This window comes from Varanus komodoensis, unplaced genomic scaffold, assembly GCF_004798865.1.
Source record: "Varanus komodoensis strain SLA01 unplaced genomic scaffold, ASM479886v1 scaffold1, whole genome shotgun sequence".
Taxonomy (NCBI): domain Eukaryota; kingdom Metazoa; phylum Chordata; class Lepidosauria; order Squamata; family Varanidae; genus Varanus; species Varanus komodoensis.
Window position 1 is genome coordinate 84,114,947 of NW_025335268.1, and position 18,974 is coordinate 84,133,920.

The window sequence follows — 18,974 nt, forward strand, 5'->3', positions numbered from 1 at the left end:
CTGTTGTTGAACTGCAGGCTATTCATATTTCCAACAGCTGCTCTCATATTCTTAGAACCAATGAAAACCTTTTCAAGTATTTCTGCAACCTCTCCTCTCCTCGCCACCCCACCAACAAACAAATGCAAAAGCCAATTTTAAGATTTAAAAGCTTTGCAAGATGCTTTAACAGAATCTCACAAAGTCAAAAATTTAAAAACTATAGAAAAGGCCTTCATGACCTCCATATGGAAAGGTCAACTTCATCTCCAAATTACTGAGTATTTTAAATTAAGTTTCTGACAAGATCATAGACAAATGTCATCAAGTAGCAAGCAGGCATCAGTTCAGAATGAAGCCTTTAAAATAGTCCAGAGTGGAATATAAATTCTTGAAATATGGACAAGAGCATTCAATGACCAGAAATCATACTGCACCATGTCAAGAGAGGCATATTAAAAGTATGTTCTTCTCTAGTAAAGGTTTGTATCAGAAAAAAGTGCTTTGAATATTCATGAGCATTACTGTTGCAACAGGACTAAAATTTTAAAAATACATACAAACAGAATGACTTAGAACCATTTTGCACATGATAAATTTTCACCCTAGATTGGATATATTCTACAAGTATACTCATCATGTACACTGGAGCAAATGTCACTACTTTCCCCAAAAGTAAGGTTGTCAACTCAGCTCAGAGATGCTTCTATACATTTAAAATTTCTGAGACAGCAGGGAATGGTTCAGCCCATTCCTCCATGGATCCTTCTCCTTACCCTTGTCTCACTTCCCATAGCCCAGATTCCAGGTTTTCTCCACAGTTTGAGTGGAAGAGGCACCAAAACACAACTACTGGAGGAACAGACAGGAGCTCCAAGCTATGATCTGGAAAACCACATGACTGCGTAGATATCAGATGAAAACAACCACATCGATACACTTCAATGGAATTAATTCCCAGACTAGACTGCTTCACATGTAAAACAGCAGATTATCTCTGTTTCCTCCCCTACGTACAAAATAAGCACACTTAAAATTTTACCCAAAGCCTGCTTTTATTTAAATTTTGCTCCAGAAGTCTAAACTCTCATTATGCACAGGTCTCATACTTACGTCATTCCAGAAGGCACCCAAGAGCTGGTTTAGGGTGTCCACTAGTTCGTTTACCAGTTCAGTTTTTGCAAGGCCCACTTTGCTAAGGGCAGCAAATTCTCCACTGCAAAGAACATAGTAGAACCTGGAACAAGCCTCCAGGACATTTGTGTCAGAATGTTTAGTTGCAATGGCTTTCACCTCTCTCAGCAATGCATTCAAATGCTGCAAGAAAGGCAAAAGTTGCATGCATGTCATAAGCTGAACTAGTGGCACCCATAGCAGTGTTCAGTTACCTAGGCTGTAATCCTTGTTTGCACATGGATCCATTATAGCCTTGAGCATAATCCATTACCTATCTGCAAAGTGAGAAATACAATAACCTAATTCATAGACACATTATTTTACCCAACCCTTATAGCATATGCACAAAAGATCTTTCCCCTGCCACTGACTCAGAACTCTAGCATAAAAGTAGATATTATTTTATATTATTACGATCATTATCATTCTCATCATCATCATTTCCACACTGCCCATAGCTGAAGGTCTCTGGGCAGTTAAGAAAGGGACACAGAGAAAGGGTGGCACAATTTAATCAGACAGGAAAATGACATCCATGCACAATGCAGAATTTCCCAAATCCACATCTGCCTTCAAGATCACCGCAGCTGAACGTGGTTTTGTAGTAGAAGCCAAGTTTTTTAAAAATAATGTCCAGGCTGTTGACTCCACCTCATGAACACTGGATTGCATTCAGTGCTCATTATATTTAGAGTAGCCCCATTGCAATGAAAGGGACTTAAACTGGATTAACATTGGATACAACCCACGGGGGTGCAGGGAAAGAGCCTGCCACCTGCAACCACTGGTTTCAGCACAGATGGTTGAACATGTACGCCCAAGACCAACCCTATCCTGCACACGCTGGCCAAGGAGACAGGCTATAAATTTCAGCAGTTAGAATGAATGACTGGCTGACAGCATACAGGGCAGTTTTACACCACAGGATATGCTATTGCATTTCGCATGAAATTTCTCCCTCCCGTCTGCCCCCACTTCTCTCTCTCTCTCTCGCTCTCTAACACACACATACACAATACTAATTCACCTTTTCCATGTGTCCAGCACTGTACAGTTCTAAATGAAAATACTGTGGGATTTGCAGGAGATTTGTCACTTTTTCTGCATCTACTGAATACTGTAAAAGAAAAAATAACTCTAAGCATGCTGCTGTAATTCAAATGAATTATGTAATATGCATTCACAAGAGCAGCCGATAGTTACCTTTGCCAAGAGCTGAGGAAGAACCACAATGAAATGTTCAGTCATTTTAGTACAATCTTCCATTTGTATCTTCTTCTCCTTGGTAGACAGGATCTGCAGACAAAGCACTTTGTTGCAATCATGGCATTAACAGGATCAATATTTAACCTAGCTGTAGGGTTAAACTTGTATCAGTGTTGAGATAGAAACTCTAAATTGCTTAAATATTGTAGTTCATTGATTAAAATGTTTGATTATGGGGCAGATAAGGTTGAAGCATAGTTGTTAGTTGGAAAGAAAAGTTAGCAGCTTTCAACACAGATTCTTTTCATGCTCCAAGAAGTATCCTTGTTTGAGCAAAGCAATATAGAGCACAGATTTTTTTAAAAAAATACTTCTAGGCATTCCAGCCATATTTTCCTAGTGAAATAGTTTAGCGCTTCTAGATTCTGTGAACAGGCTATGTAGATCTCTTGGCTCTTTCAGTATCAACAACCTTTTGCATTTTAAAATCATGGTTCAAGTAATACCAGCTGACATGTAATAAAACTAGCATACATGGATTCTGTGATATTGTGATGCAATAGTTCACTCACAAACCTAAGAACATCACACTGGCTGAAACTATAGTTTGATCATAGTTTATAATTCTGTTTTGTAGGGTTCAGTCAAATCAAGTAGGTAGTCTAAACAATGTCAAATCAGGAAAAATTCCATTTACGTGAATGCTCAAGGGACAGAAAAGAGGAAAGAGAACACTCAATGCCTTTTCCCATTCCCCCAGTCATGCAACCAGCACCACTGGCTTCACAGGTGTGATGGCTAAAGCAGAGGTGCCTTTATTTCTCCAAACTGGAGATGGGCAAGGGTCAGGCTTAGTCCCGTGGGACCTACAAGTCCCAGGGCCCCTGAGCACAATCTATGTTGGGGGTTGTAGGCAAAAACATCTGAATGGCCACAAGTTGCTCATCCCTGTTCTAAAAAATGACACATGGTGCTTAAAAAAATCTGAAGTTCCCCTACATAAGTAGAAATCCTTTCTTTATTCACAGTTCTCAAAAAGCACCCTCCACAGGCTGGGGCAGTAAATAGTAATACGAAAATGTGGTTAATTAGGGAATTAATTACCACCACCAGACCACACTACAGTGGATGCCTGAAGAACCAAATGGCAAACATTTATTTTCCAATCAATTTTAATAGTTGCTTGAAAAACTTCAGGAAAACTTGGTGTAATTCACACATTACAATATGTGCACAAGAGATTTTTGTCCATGATCTCATATGAAAATAGCCCTTTCCCATCTTTCTACTGAGGCAAAGCACAAGCTGCAGGTGAAATACACTACTCATCCTTCTACCGGGGGCAGGGAGGGGAGGGAAGGAGATAAGCTCTTGTATTAGCCAAGACAATAACCAAGTGTGCTTAGGACTGCATCCTTTCAGATTTGATTAGTTGTTCTGAACCACCCAGAGAATGTCGGGTATTGAGAAGTCTGGAAATATTAAATAGCTCAGAACAAATGGAAACAGGACTGGCTCTACAGCTGCATTAAGTTCTATGATCAGCCTGTCTACAGTTCCCCTTCGTTGCACTGGCTGTAGGGCAAGCACCATGTTTATCTTGCAAGCACAATTCCATTCAGTCCCTGCAAAGAACCGTGTTGCTGAGGGTGACTTGGGGGCAGTAGGCAATGAAAGGCCAGACAACCAATACAGTACAAGAAAACTCCACTGACTTTTCTGATCCCTCCTCTAAGAGGATGACCTTCAGCAGCTTCTTGAACAGTTGCTAGGATGATTTCAATGAGGGCGCTCTTTTGGGCATCACTCAGTGCTAAAAACAAAATGACACACAAACGTCATTCAAACTCATATAGCAAGTCTAGGATGGTTCAAGGATGACTTTATTCCTGTATTGTACTGAATTGTTTTTTCAACCATTTTCAAAGATAGCTACAAAAGGATACTAGACATTTACCATATTTCTTAAAATGTGTTTTCTTTACAAAGGATATTCAGTTATTCATTATTATTTAGCTATTATTAACATTTATAAACTACTTTATTTGCTTAAAAAACTATAAAACAGGAAGCAACTTAAAACAATACTACCAGAATGCAACAAACAGAACATTAGAAACATAAGACATTGACAGAACTGCATAATTTAAAAGGCTACATGTAGGGAACAATCCTATGGATCCTAGACATTGTCTGAGGGTCCTTAGGATACTGGATATCCCCCCATCTGCCAGTGTTTCAATCTTGGAAGGTGACAGAGACATCATCCCCTGTCCCTCACAGCTGCTGTGGAAAGAAACACACCTGCTGTCCTTCAAGGCTGGAAAGCCAGCCTCAGCATTTCAATGGGCCTATCCTGCAGCTTCTTCTACAGCACCACTCAAAACAGAACAGTTTCCAAAACGAAAATGGGAATGCCAGGCAGGCAAAATTGCCTTCACTGCTCCTCCCAGCTTGCATATTATGAGCTTAAGTCTCAGCGTCTGGGAGGCTTACAATCTTCACAATGGGCTTTTGCCCTAAAGTGATCAGTCTTCACACCCTTTCTAAAAGCCAAGAATGTGGAGGCCACATCTATTCTATGAAACATACCACCACAGGTTATAAAGAAGGACAAAGCTCTAAAGACATTCAAGAAGAAACCAGACAAATTAACAATGATAAAAACATATGCTAATTATATCTATCACTAAATATTAAGGATATGTATGGCCTGATGGATATATTCCTGTTAGGTTGTTAACAGGTTTATTCTGTATCAAATATTGTTTTAGCTATTAAATTGATTTTAGATTATGTATGTTGGAAAAAAATATTATGCTTTATGGTATTATGGTCCTGTTATATGAGCTGTTTAAACTGCTCAGAGAGCTTCAGCTACTGGATGGTATAGAAATAAATAATATTAATAAGAAGAAAATACCCCTATGCATACAGTACCAGTTGCTGCATTCTTTGCTCTGTAATACCAACAGAGCTCTCATTTTTACTGAGCAGAGAAGAGGTCTAAGTGGGGGACTGAATCTGCACTACCGAGGTTAAACATCACACTGAATTTTAAACTAGCATTTGATAATGACAAAGGATCCCTGTTCCTGAGACCTCAGTTTGACCCTTTCATCCAACCTGACTCCACAGCATGTTTCTGGGTGTTGTGTTGATGTTGTGTGTGTTTAGCTGACAGTACTCAACTTCTTGGCTCACCTACCTCCTTCATGATCCAGTAAGAGATCCGTCATGCATTCCCAGTCTTTCAATACGTCCCACTCCCATAGGCTGTCTACAAGGTATGCAGCGTGATTATGTAGCTAAAAAAATAAAACCACTTCAGTAATCCTCTATTTATATCAACTTTCACCATGATCCAAGGAAACTAAAATATGCACACAACTGTCAGGATTCCCCCACTGCCAAAGATCCAAGCTGCCTTTTAAATTCAGAAGTGGTTTATCTCTTCAGCAATGAAAATTGGTATGACAGCAACATCAAGCAAAATGCTACCCGTGGGCATAGTTCTCACCTGCTGAGAGTATTGTTCCTTTTGATTGCAACCTATCATATTAAGCTTTTGCCAATGCATACAACACAAATAACAGTAATAGGAAAGTTAGAATGTGAAAAAGCTATGGGTTTTCTTACAGGATTGTTCATAGTTAATACCAAGATGTATTATTGAAGCTCCATAGAGAAGTCAAGATAACCCACAATTTTACAACTCATACAATGTAGTATTCTTATGTGTGAATCAGGCCACCATCTAAACCCAGCTTTCTAGCAATTTCAATCATTTTTCTATAAACATGATCAAGTTCTTCCCTAGTAAATCTTCATACATCCCCCTTAAAAACACTTTTCCTAAATGCTTTATTGCCTGGCTCCTCCAAAATATCTAAATGTGTATATCAGATATTGACCCATTACCTTCCATCATACTTAGGAGCTATTTTTAAATATTGTAGCAATTCTCATTCCTGCTCGAAAACCTTCAAATTCACTCTATGATTTTATTAGTTGGTCCTGAAAATAATCAAAACCTGTTTGTACCAGCTAGAGAGAAGATATAAACTTATCCTCACCAATCTGTTTATCCACCATAATTTGTATTTTCTTTACCTCACTTTCCAAGAAGAAAATGATCAGTGCTTTCAACTGCTTGACAACAAGTTTCTGGTTTCCTTTCTTTTTGGTAAAAACTTCTATTTCAATTTCCTGGTCAATCAATCTGCCAACAGAAAAAAACAGCCAGATTCCATCCCTTAACTCTGAGTTGGAACAAGCAATTGCTATGCCTTTCTAGGTTTTTATGGATTCTCACTGCACAGTGCTACAAATATTCACTCAGAAATAAGTGTCATAAGACTTGCTTCCAGGTAAGTGGGTATATTATTGCAGACTAAAGCATTTATTATATGATCAACAAACATGCACTATTCTAACATATTCATTTCTTTCAAGTTCTTTGGAGTCATCTCATTTCCAGTACCTGGAAATCCAATCACTTTTGGGGTATTAAACATCAAAAAGAATTAAACTGGACGCATAGAGATATGTATTGCTTTGATTGATTACTCCTTTAAAAGGGATCTACTTTAAGCAAAGACTGAAAGCATAAACGTGTTAAATAAATGTATCTCCTTGCAATGATGAATGGAGCTGGTGCATACCACAAGTATCATAGCCAAAACAGGACCACTGATATGTAAGAGGTACATATCATGACCCAAAGATACAATTCAAGGTCTGCAAAAATAGTGCAGCAAAGCACCTCAGAAGGCAAAAAACAGACTAATGAAGGTCAACATGCTCAATAGCCAGAAAATGTCCCGTGACAGCTGGAAATGGGAAGACTGGGAAAACTGCACAGGGCAATTCCTTTTAGGAAGAATACAGTGCAGACACCATGTCATTCTAAAAATAAATCCATAATCAATCGATCAATCATGCCTTAAAATCCTACCGAAGTCTAATGTTTCATAGTATAGCAAATCTAGTTGCTCACAATCATGATTGTATGCACTGAGCTACTCCACTGCTAATTCCAGAGTGACAACTTTTCACTTTTAACTGGACCAAATCCCAAGTCCATGTAATTAAAACATCTTTGAAAATATGAGAGCAATGTCTGCTATAGATTTTAGTCTTCATTTCTCCTCTATAAAATGCATTGCTTGTGTCTTGACATTAACATTGACACTGTCTTTGTAGCATATTATTATTATTATTATTATTATTATTATTATTATTATTATTATTATTATTTCTTAACCACCTGTAACCAAAGCTCTCTGGGAGGTTTACAACAATAATCATAGAATTATAGTCAAGTTCACTCCTATGTATCACTGATATATATTGGTACCTGTAGGCACCAACATGTTCATGCTTTCTTTGGAACACACAAAGATATCCTGTTCTTCCCAATTTTATTTTTAAAATAAAAATAATATTATTTTTATATTATCTGCCTGGAATTATTTGGAAGCAAATTGGGGGCTGCTAGCTGCTACCATCTTAATTTCCCATGTATGTCTCTGAGCAGGCCATTTGTCCTTTGTAACTAAAACAATCTCTTCAGACCTTCCTAATCAATATTGAAATGTTGAGGGAGAACAAGCACCCTTTTCAGCATCACTATTTTGAACAAGTGAATAGGGATTAAGTCATGATACAATGAGGAAATTCTATGATGGCAGTGTTCATTTATCATTGCAATATTTTATTAATAAATGGCAATATTTAATATTTAATTCATTTATTACTATTATAATACAATTACAATTTTATTGATGGCGGCAATATGTATTTATTTATAAAATGCATACACCATTTCATATCAAGAAAACTCAGGGCTGTGTACAAGTTAAAAACAAAATTGAAATAATTGTTTCAAAAAGCAAATACTTCAGTAAAACTAGATGATTGCAATTATCCATCAGGTAATGTCTGTCTGAAAATAATAGTCTTTTAGCAAATGGTGAAATTGATTTAATTGTGGATAGAAAAATAAGAACTGAATTCTGGCATGTTAAATGGTCACATAGCAAAATACGGTAGCAAGTGGAAAGGGGGACTTGTGAAGGTAGAAGGAAGGATGTCACAGTAAAAACATAAAACAGCAGAGAGTTAAAATTTAGTGGCTAGCTAGCACCCGCTTAGATTGAGAGGGAGCCTTCATTCTTAGGTTACTAACAAGGGTGCTGAATCACTCCTGAAAAATCAAAAGACGGATCATACATTTCTTGTCATTATTTTTTCAAAGAATCAAAAGGAAATATGAGCAACAATTACCTAAAAATACCCTCTTTCTTGGTACACAAGAATGCAGGTGCCACTGAAAAGTCAGGGACAGGGGCTAAGACTCAAAAGTAGGCCAAAAGAAACTTGTTTAAATCAGGACCAAAAAAATCTTGTTTAAAAACAGCAAAAATGGAGGAATCGGGAGACTGAACTAGCATTCCAGATGGATGACTGACATGTTACCTTATCTGTTAGTCTGCATGTTCCTTAGGAATGAAAAACAAGGGTGAAGGGACAGAGAAAGACAAAGAGAAAGACAAAGACACTCACCCAAAGAAGTATGATTGTGAGAGTGTATATTTGGGTGTATATGGGTATAAAGGTCAATACTCAGTGCCACAATTTTATATTGCTGCATATACACATTAGATCCCACTGAATGAAATGCAAGAATCAGCTGAAAGTACAATCACTCAGAAGAAAACTGGGAAAAAGAATTATGCATCATTTTGATTATAGAAGATGAAAATATAGGACCTGCAAATATGTAGCTAACAAAGTACAAGATAAAAACAGTCATGTAGAGGTACCTTTTATAAAGAAGTTCCCCAGCTGCTACAGCCAATGGTCGGTGACTGGCATAAACAAACCGATATAAAGATTCATACTCTTCAGGTGACAGCACATCTTCACAGTTCCTGTACAGAGACATAATATTAACTAAGTTTTGTCAAGGAGGATAGTTGTACATAAACTAGTAGTACAGGCCTATTCATGTTTACTCAGAAGTAAGTCCCATTGCGCTGAATGTTGGTTTTTCCAAGGTAGCTATGCATAAGGTTGCAATCCTAACGCTATAATACTCTGGTTAGAGCTTAATTCCTAACTGTCTTTTAATCCATCTGCAATATTAACAAATATGACCCATTCAATTAAAGTGGCTGCTTTTTATATTCTCTTGGCCCAAATACTTATGCCAACCAACAAATGCAAGACAGTGGAGGATTTGTCTTCTGGGCATGTGGCAACAACCATAGAATATCTGGTGTACTGTGTATCTAACCAAGGAAGCACTAGGAAAACAGATCATGGCCACACCTATAGCATTTGTCACTATTTTTCAGATAAATGCATTATTTAGGTATCTCCCCAAACACCAGAGGACTAAAACTATGTAAGGACAAGACATGAAAGCCAGACTTTCAGCATCCCCATGCCCACAGCTCTTCTTCAGACCCTTATGTGGACCTATGCAGTGGATGCAAAAAGTTTCTAAGTGTGTTTGGCACAACAAGCTTAGAAAGCTCTACACAACTGGGAGCCCCATTAAGTAGCCTAAAGGAATGGCAGATTTCACAAAATCTGTTTGGCCAAACCGGCATCCAATGTAAGCAGAGATATTTCTGTTCTTCATTAAGTATAGATTCAATAAAAGGTCAACAATGCACTTTAATTCAAACATTAAATGAGGAACGAATATTAAACACCAAGCCTGCAAACAATCCAGCCAACGTCCATACTGAGAGCACTATGCTGCTTGAAGGTTAGATGTCAGCTCCTTAGCACTCTTTCAATCCTTGGCAAATGACTGTCTATCAAAGTCAAAACCTGCCACCCTCCAATCCTGTCCCCTAGCAACTAATTAACTTACAGAATGAGCATCTCACTAACAAGTAGTTAAATTGGACACCGAGTTTCTCTTGGCAGGGATTGCTGCAGAGAAAAGTTCTGGAAACTATACTTTGGCTAAGGACTAGTAACTACCAAGATGGTAAACAACGTAAGAGTGGAGGGTTGGAAGTGCAAAGGGATCTGATAGAACACACTGCCTTGTTGACTTTCAGAGACTCAAAAGCTTCCATAAAATTACAGGATGATCATTATCATCCTGTCCATCATTTGAAGGAGGATATCTGTTATTTTTGAAATAAAAGTTTCACATTCCTCTTAGGCTGCTCTTGGTAAGACCTTTTGCAAACTACAGTAGCTATGTGGCAGCATATCAAGCAAACAATTTTTCTGAAATCTATAAATGACAAGACATGAAAATGTTCTTATATAAATGTAGTTCAGTAGTGAACAGATAATACAAAAATACTATTTAGCTTTTTTAAGAAATTATGCGTGTTTAGGCAAAATAAAGTCCTGCAACTCCCAGAATTCCCTAGCCAACAAAACTTCTTTCCTTATTTAATAACACAATGAGGACTGTACACTGGAAGACCTATAATAGACAAGAAGCACAATTTCTGTATACATGACTATTTACTAAGACTAGAATCCTAAACTCAATAATAAATGTCATTTATTATATGATGTAATCATTGGATTATTTAAATACTTTTTGCATAGAGCCGCATTTAGTTACTTGGAAATGCCATGGCACACAATATGTCCTGTAGCCAGTTAACATATTTAGGATTGCACATGAATGCTTAAACTAAATAACTTAAAATAAGCTGTGTACAAAACTGTTGGAATAATCCATTTATAAGTCAAAAATACATGAATAATATAATTTAACATAAATAATTTGTAAGGTAAAATGAATCATAGATCATGGAAGAGTTGGAAGAGGCTCAATGCAGGACTCCAAGTTAAAGCATCAATGCTTAGAGTTTTGAAGATGCAATGGAATAATGAAGATAATCAGAAGTCAATATCCTTTACTACATAATAGCATATGAGTACACAACAAAAATATAGACAAAAATAAAGAAGCTTCCTTTACATCACAAGGTGTAAACTGCAATTCATATTGTAGAACTGCAATTCATTCTTAGCCACCATATACAACAGTTAGGGATTATTGCTGCAGTGCAACAACATGGAGAGCTACCAACTGGTCACCCTGACTCACATTATAATCAGCTTTCCTTATCCACCTCCAGATATTTTAGACCACAATTCCCAGCATTCTTGACCATTGGCCATGCTAGCCTGGGACTCACAGTGGCTGAAGTCCAAAAACATCTGAAGGGCACTAGGTTGAGGAAGACTAAGACAGATACCCATACTACTGTATGCATAACACTGGAAGCATCATTCTTTACTGTTCTCAAACACCAAAGTCACCTCCAACAGAGAATGTGGAGTTTCACCATATTCCTCACACTTTCCCAAGCTGTACAGTAGACCATCTACAAAGTACCCAAGGGATAGGGAAGTGCTCTTGTCAAAGCAAGGTGCTTTTTTGGGCAAGGTGCTGGAGCGGGTGGTGGCGGGACAACTCCAAGCTCTCTTGGATGAGACTGATTATCTGGACCCATTTCAGTCTGGCTTCAGACCCGGGTATGGCACTGAATCTGCCTTGGTCACCCTGTACGATGACCTATGCAGGGAGAGAGACAGGGGGAGTGCGTCCCTGTTGGTTCTCCTGGACCTCTCAGCACCTTTCGATACTATCGACCATGGTATCCTTCTGGATAGGCTAGCGGGATTGGGAGTTGGAGGCACTGCTTTGTGGTGGTTCCGCTCCTACCTCGACGGCCGATTCCAGAAGGTGGTGCTGAGGGACTATGGCTCTGCGCCATGGCAGTTATGCCATGGAGTTCCACAGGGGTCCATTCTGTCCCCCTTGCTCTTCAACATCTACAGGAAAGCACTGGGAGAGGTCATCCGAAGGTGTGGGCTGCGGAATCATCAGTACGCTGATGATACCCAGCTCTACCTCTCTTTTTCAACCAATCCAGGTCAGGTAGTGGCTGTACTGAACTGGTGCCTGGCTGAGGTAATGGGCTGGATGAGGACTAATAAACTGAGGCTCAATCCAGAAAAGACAGAGGTCCTGCTGGTAGGTGGTTCGAACTCCTGGGTAGGTGACTTGGATCTTGTCCTGAATGGGGTTGCATTCCCTCTAAATGACAGGGTCTGCAGCTTGGGAGTGCTCCTCGACCCGGAGCTGACTTTGGAAGCTCAAGTGTCAGCGGTGGCAAGGAGCGCTTTCCATCAGCGTCCCTACCTAGAGGACGACTGCCTAGCGACAGTGATGCATGCATTGGTTACTTCCTGGTTGGATTTCTGTAACATGCTCTACGTGGGGCTGCCCTTGAAGACAGTCCAGATACTTCAGATGGTGCAAAATAGAGCAGCCAGGTTGCTGACAAGGACTGGATGTTATTCTCATACAACCCCAGTCCTCTACCAGCTTCACTGGCTTCCCATCGAAGTCCGGGCTCAATTCAAGGTGTTGGTAATTACTTATAAAGCGCTTAACGGCTTGGGACCCGGATACCTGAAGGAACGCCTGCGGCCATATTTGCCCTCCCGCCCCTTGAGATTGGCAGCAGGGGCTCTCCTCCGGGAGCCTTCCGTAAGAGATATCAGGAAGCAAAGTAGCTGGAGGAGGGCTTTCTCTGCGGTGGCGCCCCATCTGTGGAATGCGCTCCCCAGAGAGGTCCGCCTGGCGCTGTCGTTGTTTGTTTTTCGGCGCCAGGCCAAGACCTTTTTATTCAAACAGTATTTTAATAATCTTTAATATTTACAGTTTTAATTATGCAGCCAGTGTGTTTCCAAGTTTTAATTGTAATTGTAATTCTATTTGTTTTATTTGTTGTTGTGAGCCATCCCGAGGCTATGTAGCAATGGGGACGGCATATAAAAACTTTAATAAATAAATAAATAAATAAATAAATAAATAAATAAATAAATAAAGCCAGCCAGCCAGCCAGCCAGCCAGCCAGCCAGCCAGCCAGCCAGCCTCTTCTTTGGAGCCCTCTGCCATTAAAGGCAAGGCCAAGTTATGATCTAATACAACCTTTTTGATAGAATCACTCTGTGTTCAGAATGCCTTCCACAAGCAAGGATCACCCAGCAGCAACTTTGATATCTTTGGGGTACTTTTTATTTACAAAGACTTTCTAAATTCCATTTTAAACTTGCTTGGCCCTGACGTTTAGCTAATTTTTTGTTTTTATTGTTTGCTATTTATTGCGTCTAAGCTTTTTCCTTGCTTGCTTTAGCAGCTCTGCAAACCCTTAATGGTTAAAGAGCAGGAAATTAGTGCAAGAGATCAAGTACTGAACCTTTTTCTCCATGTAAGCCCTCACCTGAGAAAGAAGGTATTGATCAGAGCATCCAATTCAAAAGATGTTGACATAGAGAAGTCTGGGCCAAACCTCTACCCCTTCAAGGTGCTTCCAGCTCACAGCTGAGACAAAAGGTCTGGTTTATTTAATCCATGGGGGCTCTGTTTATCTTTGGCCTTTGTATCAGCAATGTCTCCTGCTTCCTGTTAGCTCTTCTAAAATGTGTGGGAACCTGCCCCTGACCTACTAGACATGAATTCAATCTTCCTGGGCTTCTCTAAGTAGCCATTCTCCCTTTTCCTGGCCTCATCCCCTTTCACCCAACCGCCAGTGACCTGGCAGTTTCCCAGCTTTTGTACAGGTTCTCTCCTCTTTCTTAAAACGCTTCTCCTAGGGCTTAATTATGGGCAGTAAGTTAGAATGTGTTGCTAATTTCACCTCAGCTGCTTTGCCTTCAGCCCCACCCATCACCGGCACGCAACACCCAAGAACATCTCCAAAATGAAATTCTACTCCCAGACTGAAAAGCATCTAACAGATCCTGTTGCACACAAAAGCATCAGTGCTGCCCAATGTTTTGCAGTGGAAAAGCAGAATGTTTGTTTGACATCAAGTGAGCAAGCATGGCAGCGAGCGAGCCATATTCATCCTTGCAGGCATGCCTTGTCAAGGGACTACATGAATGCTTAACTTCGCAAATGTACATTTTGCTATCATTCCTAAGTATGTACATTCAATTTGCACATTTTCATTCTTTAGTAGCTAGTAATACACCACCCTTGCCCAAACTGAATTCCTCCATATGTTTTGGATGTTAATTCCCATCTGGTCCAGATAGAATAGTCAATGATCAGGAATGCCAAAAGTTACAGTCCAAAATATTTGGTGAATCCCAGGTTGAGGAAGACTGCATAATCAGGACACATATGCTGTATCTACAGATGTAGCATGATCACATTTTTTAATCTTTCCCCTAGCTCTAAAACACAGACACTCCCTGAAAGTATGATTCCCACTGGGAAGCCTTTTTCTAGTCTTGCTTGCAAGAGACTGCTTTGTTCTTTTTAGATGGGAAGCTACTTCAAGACTGGTTCACCTACTGCCTCAGCTGAGGACCAGCTTCCTCTCTGAAACATACAACTCCATCCACCTAGGAAGGCCTTGGCAATTATAGGCAGCCATGTAAATAAATAAATAAATCCACAGCTAGGAAATAGTCATTAATCCTTTATGTTATTTTACAATGGAGAGGTACAACTACAAGATATGCAAGGCGTCCTGCTGATTTATACCCTGCCAGAAAAAAACAGGGACAAAGCAAAGGTCAAGAAGTGTTTTGCTGACTACAAGCAAGTTATTTTCGTCTTTCATGCAGTGATTTCCCCTAAACTTCGTTTAGTGTTATCTATTTCTGTCTAAAAGTTATGATGAGAATATGAGATTGCAGGTGGAAAACACTGCCTACATGCTTACAATGGAGCACAGGCAGATGCGGTGGTGAGAGGTAAGAGCCACTTCCAACACACACGCATGCACGCACGTGCATGCACGGAGGGAGGAGGAGACAATTAACCTGTCAGACCTGAAATTCTTTTAAAGACAGGGAAGGAATAAGTTTGTGTGTTCAATTTGGCAATTGTTTACCAGAGATACAAGCAGGAATACAAATAACCAGGGCCAGCGTCAAAGTTGGCAGGGCTGGGCACCTACTGAACACCCAAGACCATTCCAAAAATCAGATTCAGGGCTATAAATAATAGTACAAAGTAAAAATAAACAGTAATGGAGTCTGCTCCGTGCTATACATCAGCTCCTAACATTAATATAGTTCCTGAATGGTGTCTTATTTTACCTCAGAAATAGCAGCTTTCTTTTGTATGTCATGAGCCAGAGATCACACATTCAGAGAATACTTTGTGAAGAGCAATGCTTCTGCTGCAAATATACGAAATGCCAAGTGCCAGATAAAGGTTAAGCCAGAAGTGCCTGCAAGTATTTAGCCTTCCAAAAATAGCTTGGCCTTCACATACCAAATCCATGTTATAGCATTTTTCTCTACATTTCACCATGACCAGGCATGAATGGAATATGCAGCACAGAAAGGAAGATGGAACTCTCCAGGCAGGATGTAAAATTAAATTTCTTCTGGATATTTAGCTAGCTTTAAAGTACCTTCATTGATATATACAGCCAAAGTGTAGTCCAAAAGAACAAAGCAAGCTGATGACAGACAAGGAGACAAGTGATGAGAAGGATACAAAAGACACAACTTGGAAGAAAAGTGACACTTAAGTTATATACAAATAGCATTTTATAGCACCAGGATGGGAACAAACTTTGCAATGCAACAGAGGCAATGCAATGAACAAGAATATTTGCAACCTTGCATAATTTCTCCTATTACATCTGAGTATACAGAAACTGATTTTAAAATGGGTATATTTCATTTTCAAGAAAAGCTTATAACTGTTAATAGTTTGCTACCAGGATTGCTGCAGGAGGATACAAGAAAAAGGTGTGCCTCTCATTTAGAAATGAAGTACACACTACTAAAAGGGGAAATTTCCTTTCGCTATCCTGCCAAGTATCATTTTTTATCCCCCATCTAAGTGGCTTTTTTCTTAGGCTTTTTTCTTCTATTACTGACCCAAATCTCAGAATTAGGGCAAAAACACAAGAATTTCTTACCTGGATCAAACCAAAGGTCCATCTAATCTAGCATTCTGTTTTAGGAGCGGAGAAAGCATATTCTAAACCAACCGTGACCAGTCTGGGTCCCTCCATTCACATCAGCCCAAGCCACCATGATCAATGGTCAGGGATGATAGGAATCACTGGTCAAAACATCTGTTTTCAGGATGGTTTGTCAGAATGTCTGAAACCAGCAGAATGGGTTTTTACAATAGCAAGTAAGCCACCTGCCAAGAATTGCAAAAGACCTTTCTGACTGGTATTTGTGATCTTGCTAATGATATCCTTTCTCTAGTATACCTTTCCTTCCCAAAACAGTGGCACCCTTCCTCCCCACTCAGCCCCACCACTTTTGGGGAGATTTGCATATAGTTAACTTCTATCTTTTTGCCTTTGAGGAGATATGCACATATATAACTCTTCAGCTTACTATACTGTAGCAGATTAGTACAGGAGAGTTAAAATATATAGTTAATTTCCTCAACAGTGAAAAGATATATAAATCCCCCTCTGTACCACTAATATGCACAGCAAAATAGGTTACTGAGGTTGTGAGGCAAAAGTCTATGAAATATGTTCTAGAACTAGATGGGAGAACTAAAGTAGAAACAAGCCATGGCAAACCTTAAAAACTGATTAACTGTTGGAAGTAATATGGGTGAATGAGTAAACAACCAGCCCCCCATAGCCTTTTTTCAGAGCAATTCATTATGACATGCATAATAGCCTTCTCTCCTTTCTGTATCAGTGCTTCCAGAGAGAAGGCTTCTGGCACTAACTATCAACAAGCATTATGCTGTTATTCCGTCTTTTCTTCTTTAATAGCTTTTCCTGGTAAGCAAAAAGACTGGAAGAACAAATAGGAAAACATGAGAGGCCTACAAATGTCACCTGGGCCCTTTCTAAAATCCCAATAATAGGGAAGTATGATTGTACAATAAAAGCTTTGTCTGGAAACACAAGACACCCCACACCACTCAATCACAAGGCTGCCCAGATGTAAGACGATGAAAAACTTGATTGGCAGTCCTGAGGATGATCTGAGTGTCCTACCTTATCATAATCTGGCTATGGCTGTTGGGTCTGCTGCTAAGGCAATAAATATGCAATTGTAGCAAAATACGCATATATGAATTAACCAAATATTTCAGAGGTTTTATACAGCAAAAAGGGTTCTAGGCTTAGTCTGAACCCAGTGTAACACAGCTGAGCATTTGAAGACAAATACTCTAGGAGAAGAGCATCATGAACATACTAAGTTATCATACATCCTGCCACCTGGATTTGCATCACTCCCCTACTGTATAAAAGCATCCCAATGCCATGCAAAGTATTTGTACGATTCAAGAACAATTAATGGAAGTGAAAGAATCTCATTCTGCACCCACATTACAAATGGGCTCTTTCAGAGCTTGAAAAGAAAGATCCGAAACTAATTTGTCTATCACTTGGTTTCATCTGTTAACCTAACCCTGACCCCTATGGAATCCCATTGGGCTCAAACAGAACAGAATTCCCAGCACTGTACATCCCCTACCTGGGAGTAAGTCTTGAGCTGAATAGGCTTTACTTCTGAGTATAGTCATGAGATTAGTCTGCATGCTTCCTTTTTAAATAAAGCAGTTCTACTTTCACAAATACAGTTGCTTCTTTTTAAATAGCAAACACACAAGTTATAGTTTACACTTTGCAGGAACAACAGCAGAGTCAGAAATGCAGAACAGCTGCAGCGTTACTGCAATACTTGCCAGTTTAGATGTAGAACAAGAGTAACATTTCACTTAAAACAGCATTGTATCATAACAAAAGAACATTATTTATCCTAGTATAGGGCCAGAATAAGCACAGAGAAAGCTGCACTGTATTTAATTCTACCATCTATGTATAAGGAAAAAACAAACACCACAGAGAGATGACAATATGTTATTGTTACAAAGGGTTATCTGTCTCTTAGGGGAATCATTTGAACAATGCTACCCTCCTCTCTTCCCAATGGTTGGGAAAAAAGCAGATTGTGGCATGAAACCAAAGTGAACACTAAACAGATAACAAATGCAATTGGCATTTATTCAACATTGTGATGCATCTGCAAACAGAATTCTGAAATTACCCCAGCTTTGATGTCATGCCAAACTGGATGAGAATCAGACCTTACAAGCCACAGACCATAATGTTAAGAAAGCAGAACTTGTCCATAGGAATAAAACAATACCCTGAACTCAGCTGACCACATCCAAGAGAATAAGGGAGCACATGCATGCAAGCCTCATCCCCCATTGTTTGCATGTTTGTCACTGGGCCTGAAACACTACAGAAAACTCCTGAAGCTTCCACAAAGCCACGTGTGAAAGTGGCAAGCCTACAACCTCCCTAGGAAATTGGCTCCACTGTCGTATTGCTCTAACAATCAGGATTTTTTTCTTAATATCTAGTTGGAATCAGGCTTTCTGTAACTTGAGTCCATTATTCCATGCCCTGCACTCTGATAGAGACAAAGACTCTAAAGTGCTAGCATAGCTCCCCTCAGCTTCTCTTCTCAAGGCTAAACATGTCCAGTTTTTTCAATTTCTCCTCACAGGCCTTGGTTCACCATCCCTGGTCTGTCCTTGTTGCCCCCTCTGAACTCTTTCCCACTTGTCTGCATCCTTCTTAAACAGT

The 18,974-nt window shown here is 39.5% G+C and overlaps 1 protein-coding gene across 7 annotated transcripts in view; it reads right to left on the bottom strand.

The window, feature by feature from the left end:
- LOC123024768 (cohesin subunit SA-2-like) overlaps window positions 1-18,974 on the bottom strand; it is a 55,190-nt gene that overhangs the window by 18,689 nt on the left and 17,527 nt on the right. For all 7 annotated transcript variants that reach the window (XR_006414987.1, XR_006414988.1, XM_044432929.1 and 4 more), the window contains 7 exons: window positions 9,189-9,296; window positions 6,475-6,583; window positions 5,570-5,669; window positions 4,077-4,174; window positions 2,359-2,451; window positions 2,183-2,272; window positions 1,093-1,296 (listed from right to left, as the gene is read on the bottom strand). Coding sequence is in view for 5 of the 7 variants with exons in the window: in XM_044432929.1 (XP_044288864.1) it covers window positions 1,093-1,296; window positions 2,183-2,272; window positions 2,359-2,451; window positions 4,077-4,174; window positions 5,570-5,669; window positions 6,475-6,583; window positions 9,189-9,296 (802 nt within the window). In the remaining 2 variants the exon portion in view is untranslated. The remainder of the gene's footprint in view (window positions 1-1,092; window positions 1,297-2,182; window positions 2,273-2,358; window positions 2,452-4,076; window positions 4,175-5,569; window positions 5,670-6,474; window positions 6,584-9,188; window positions 9,297-18,974) is intronic.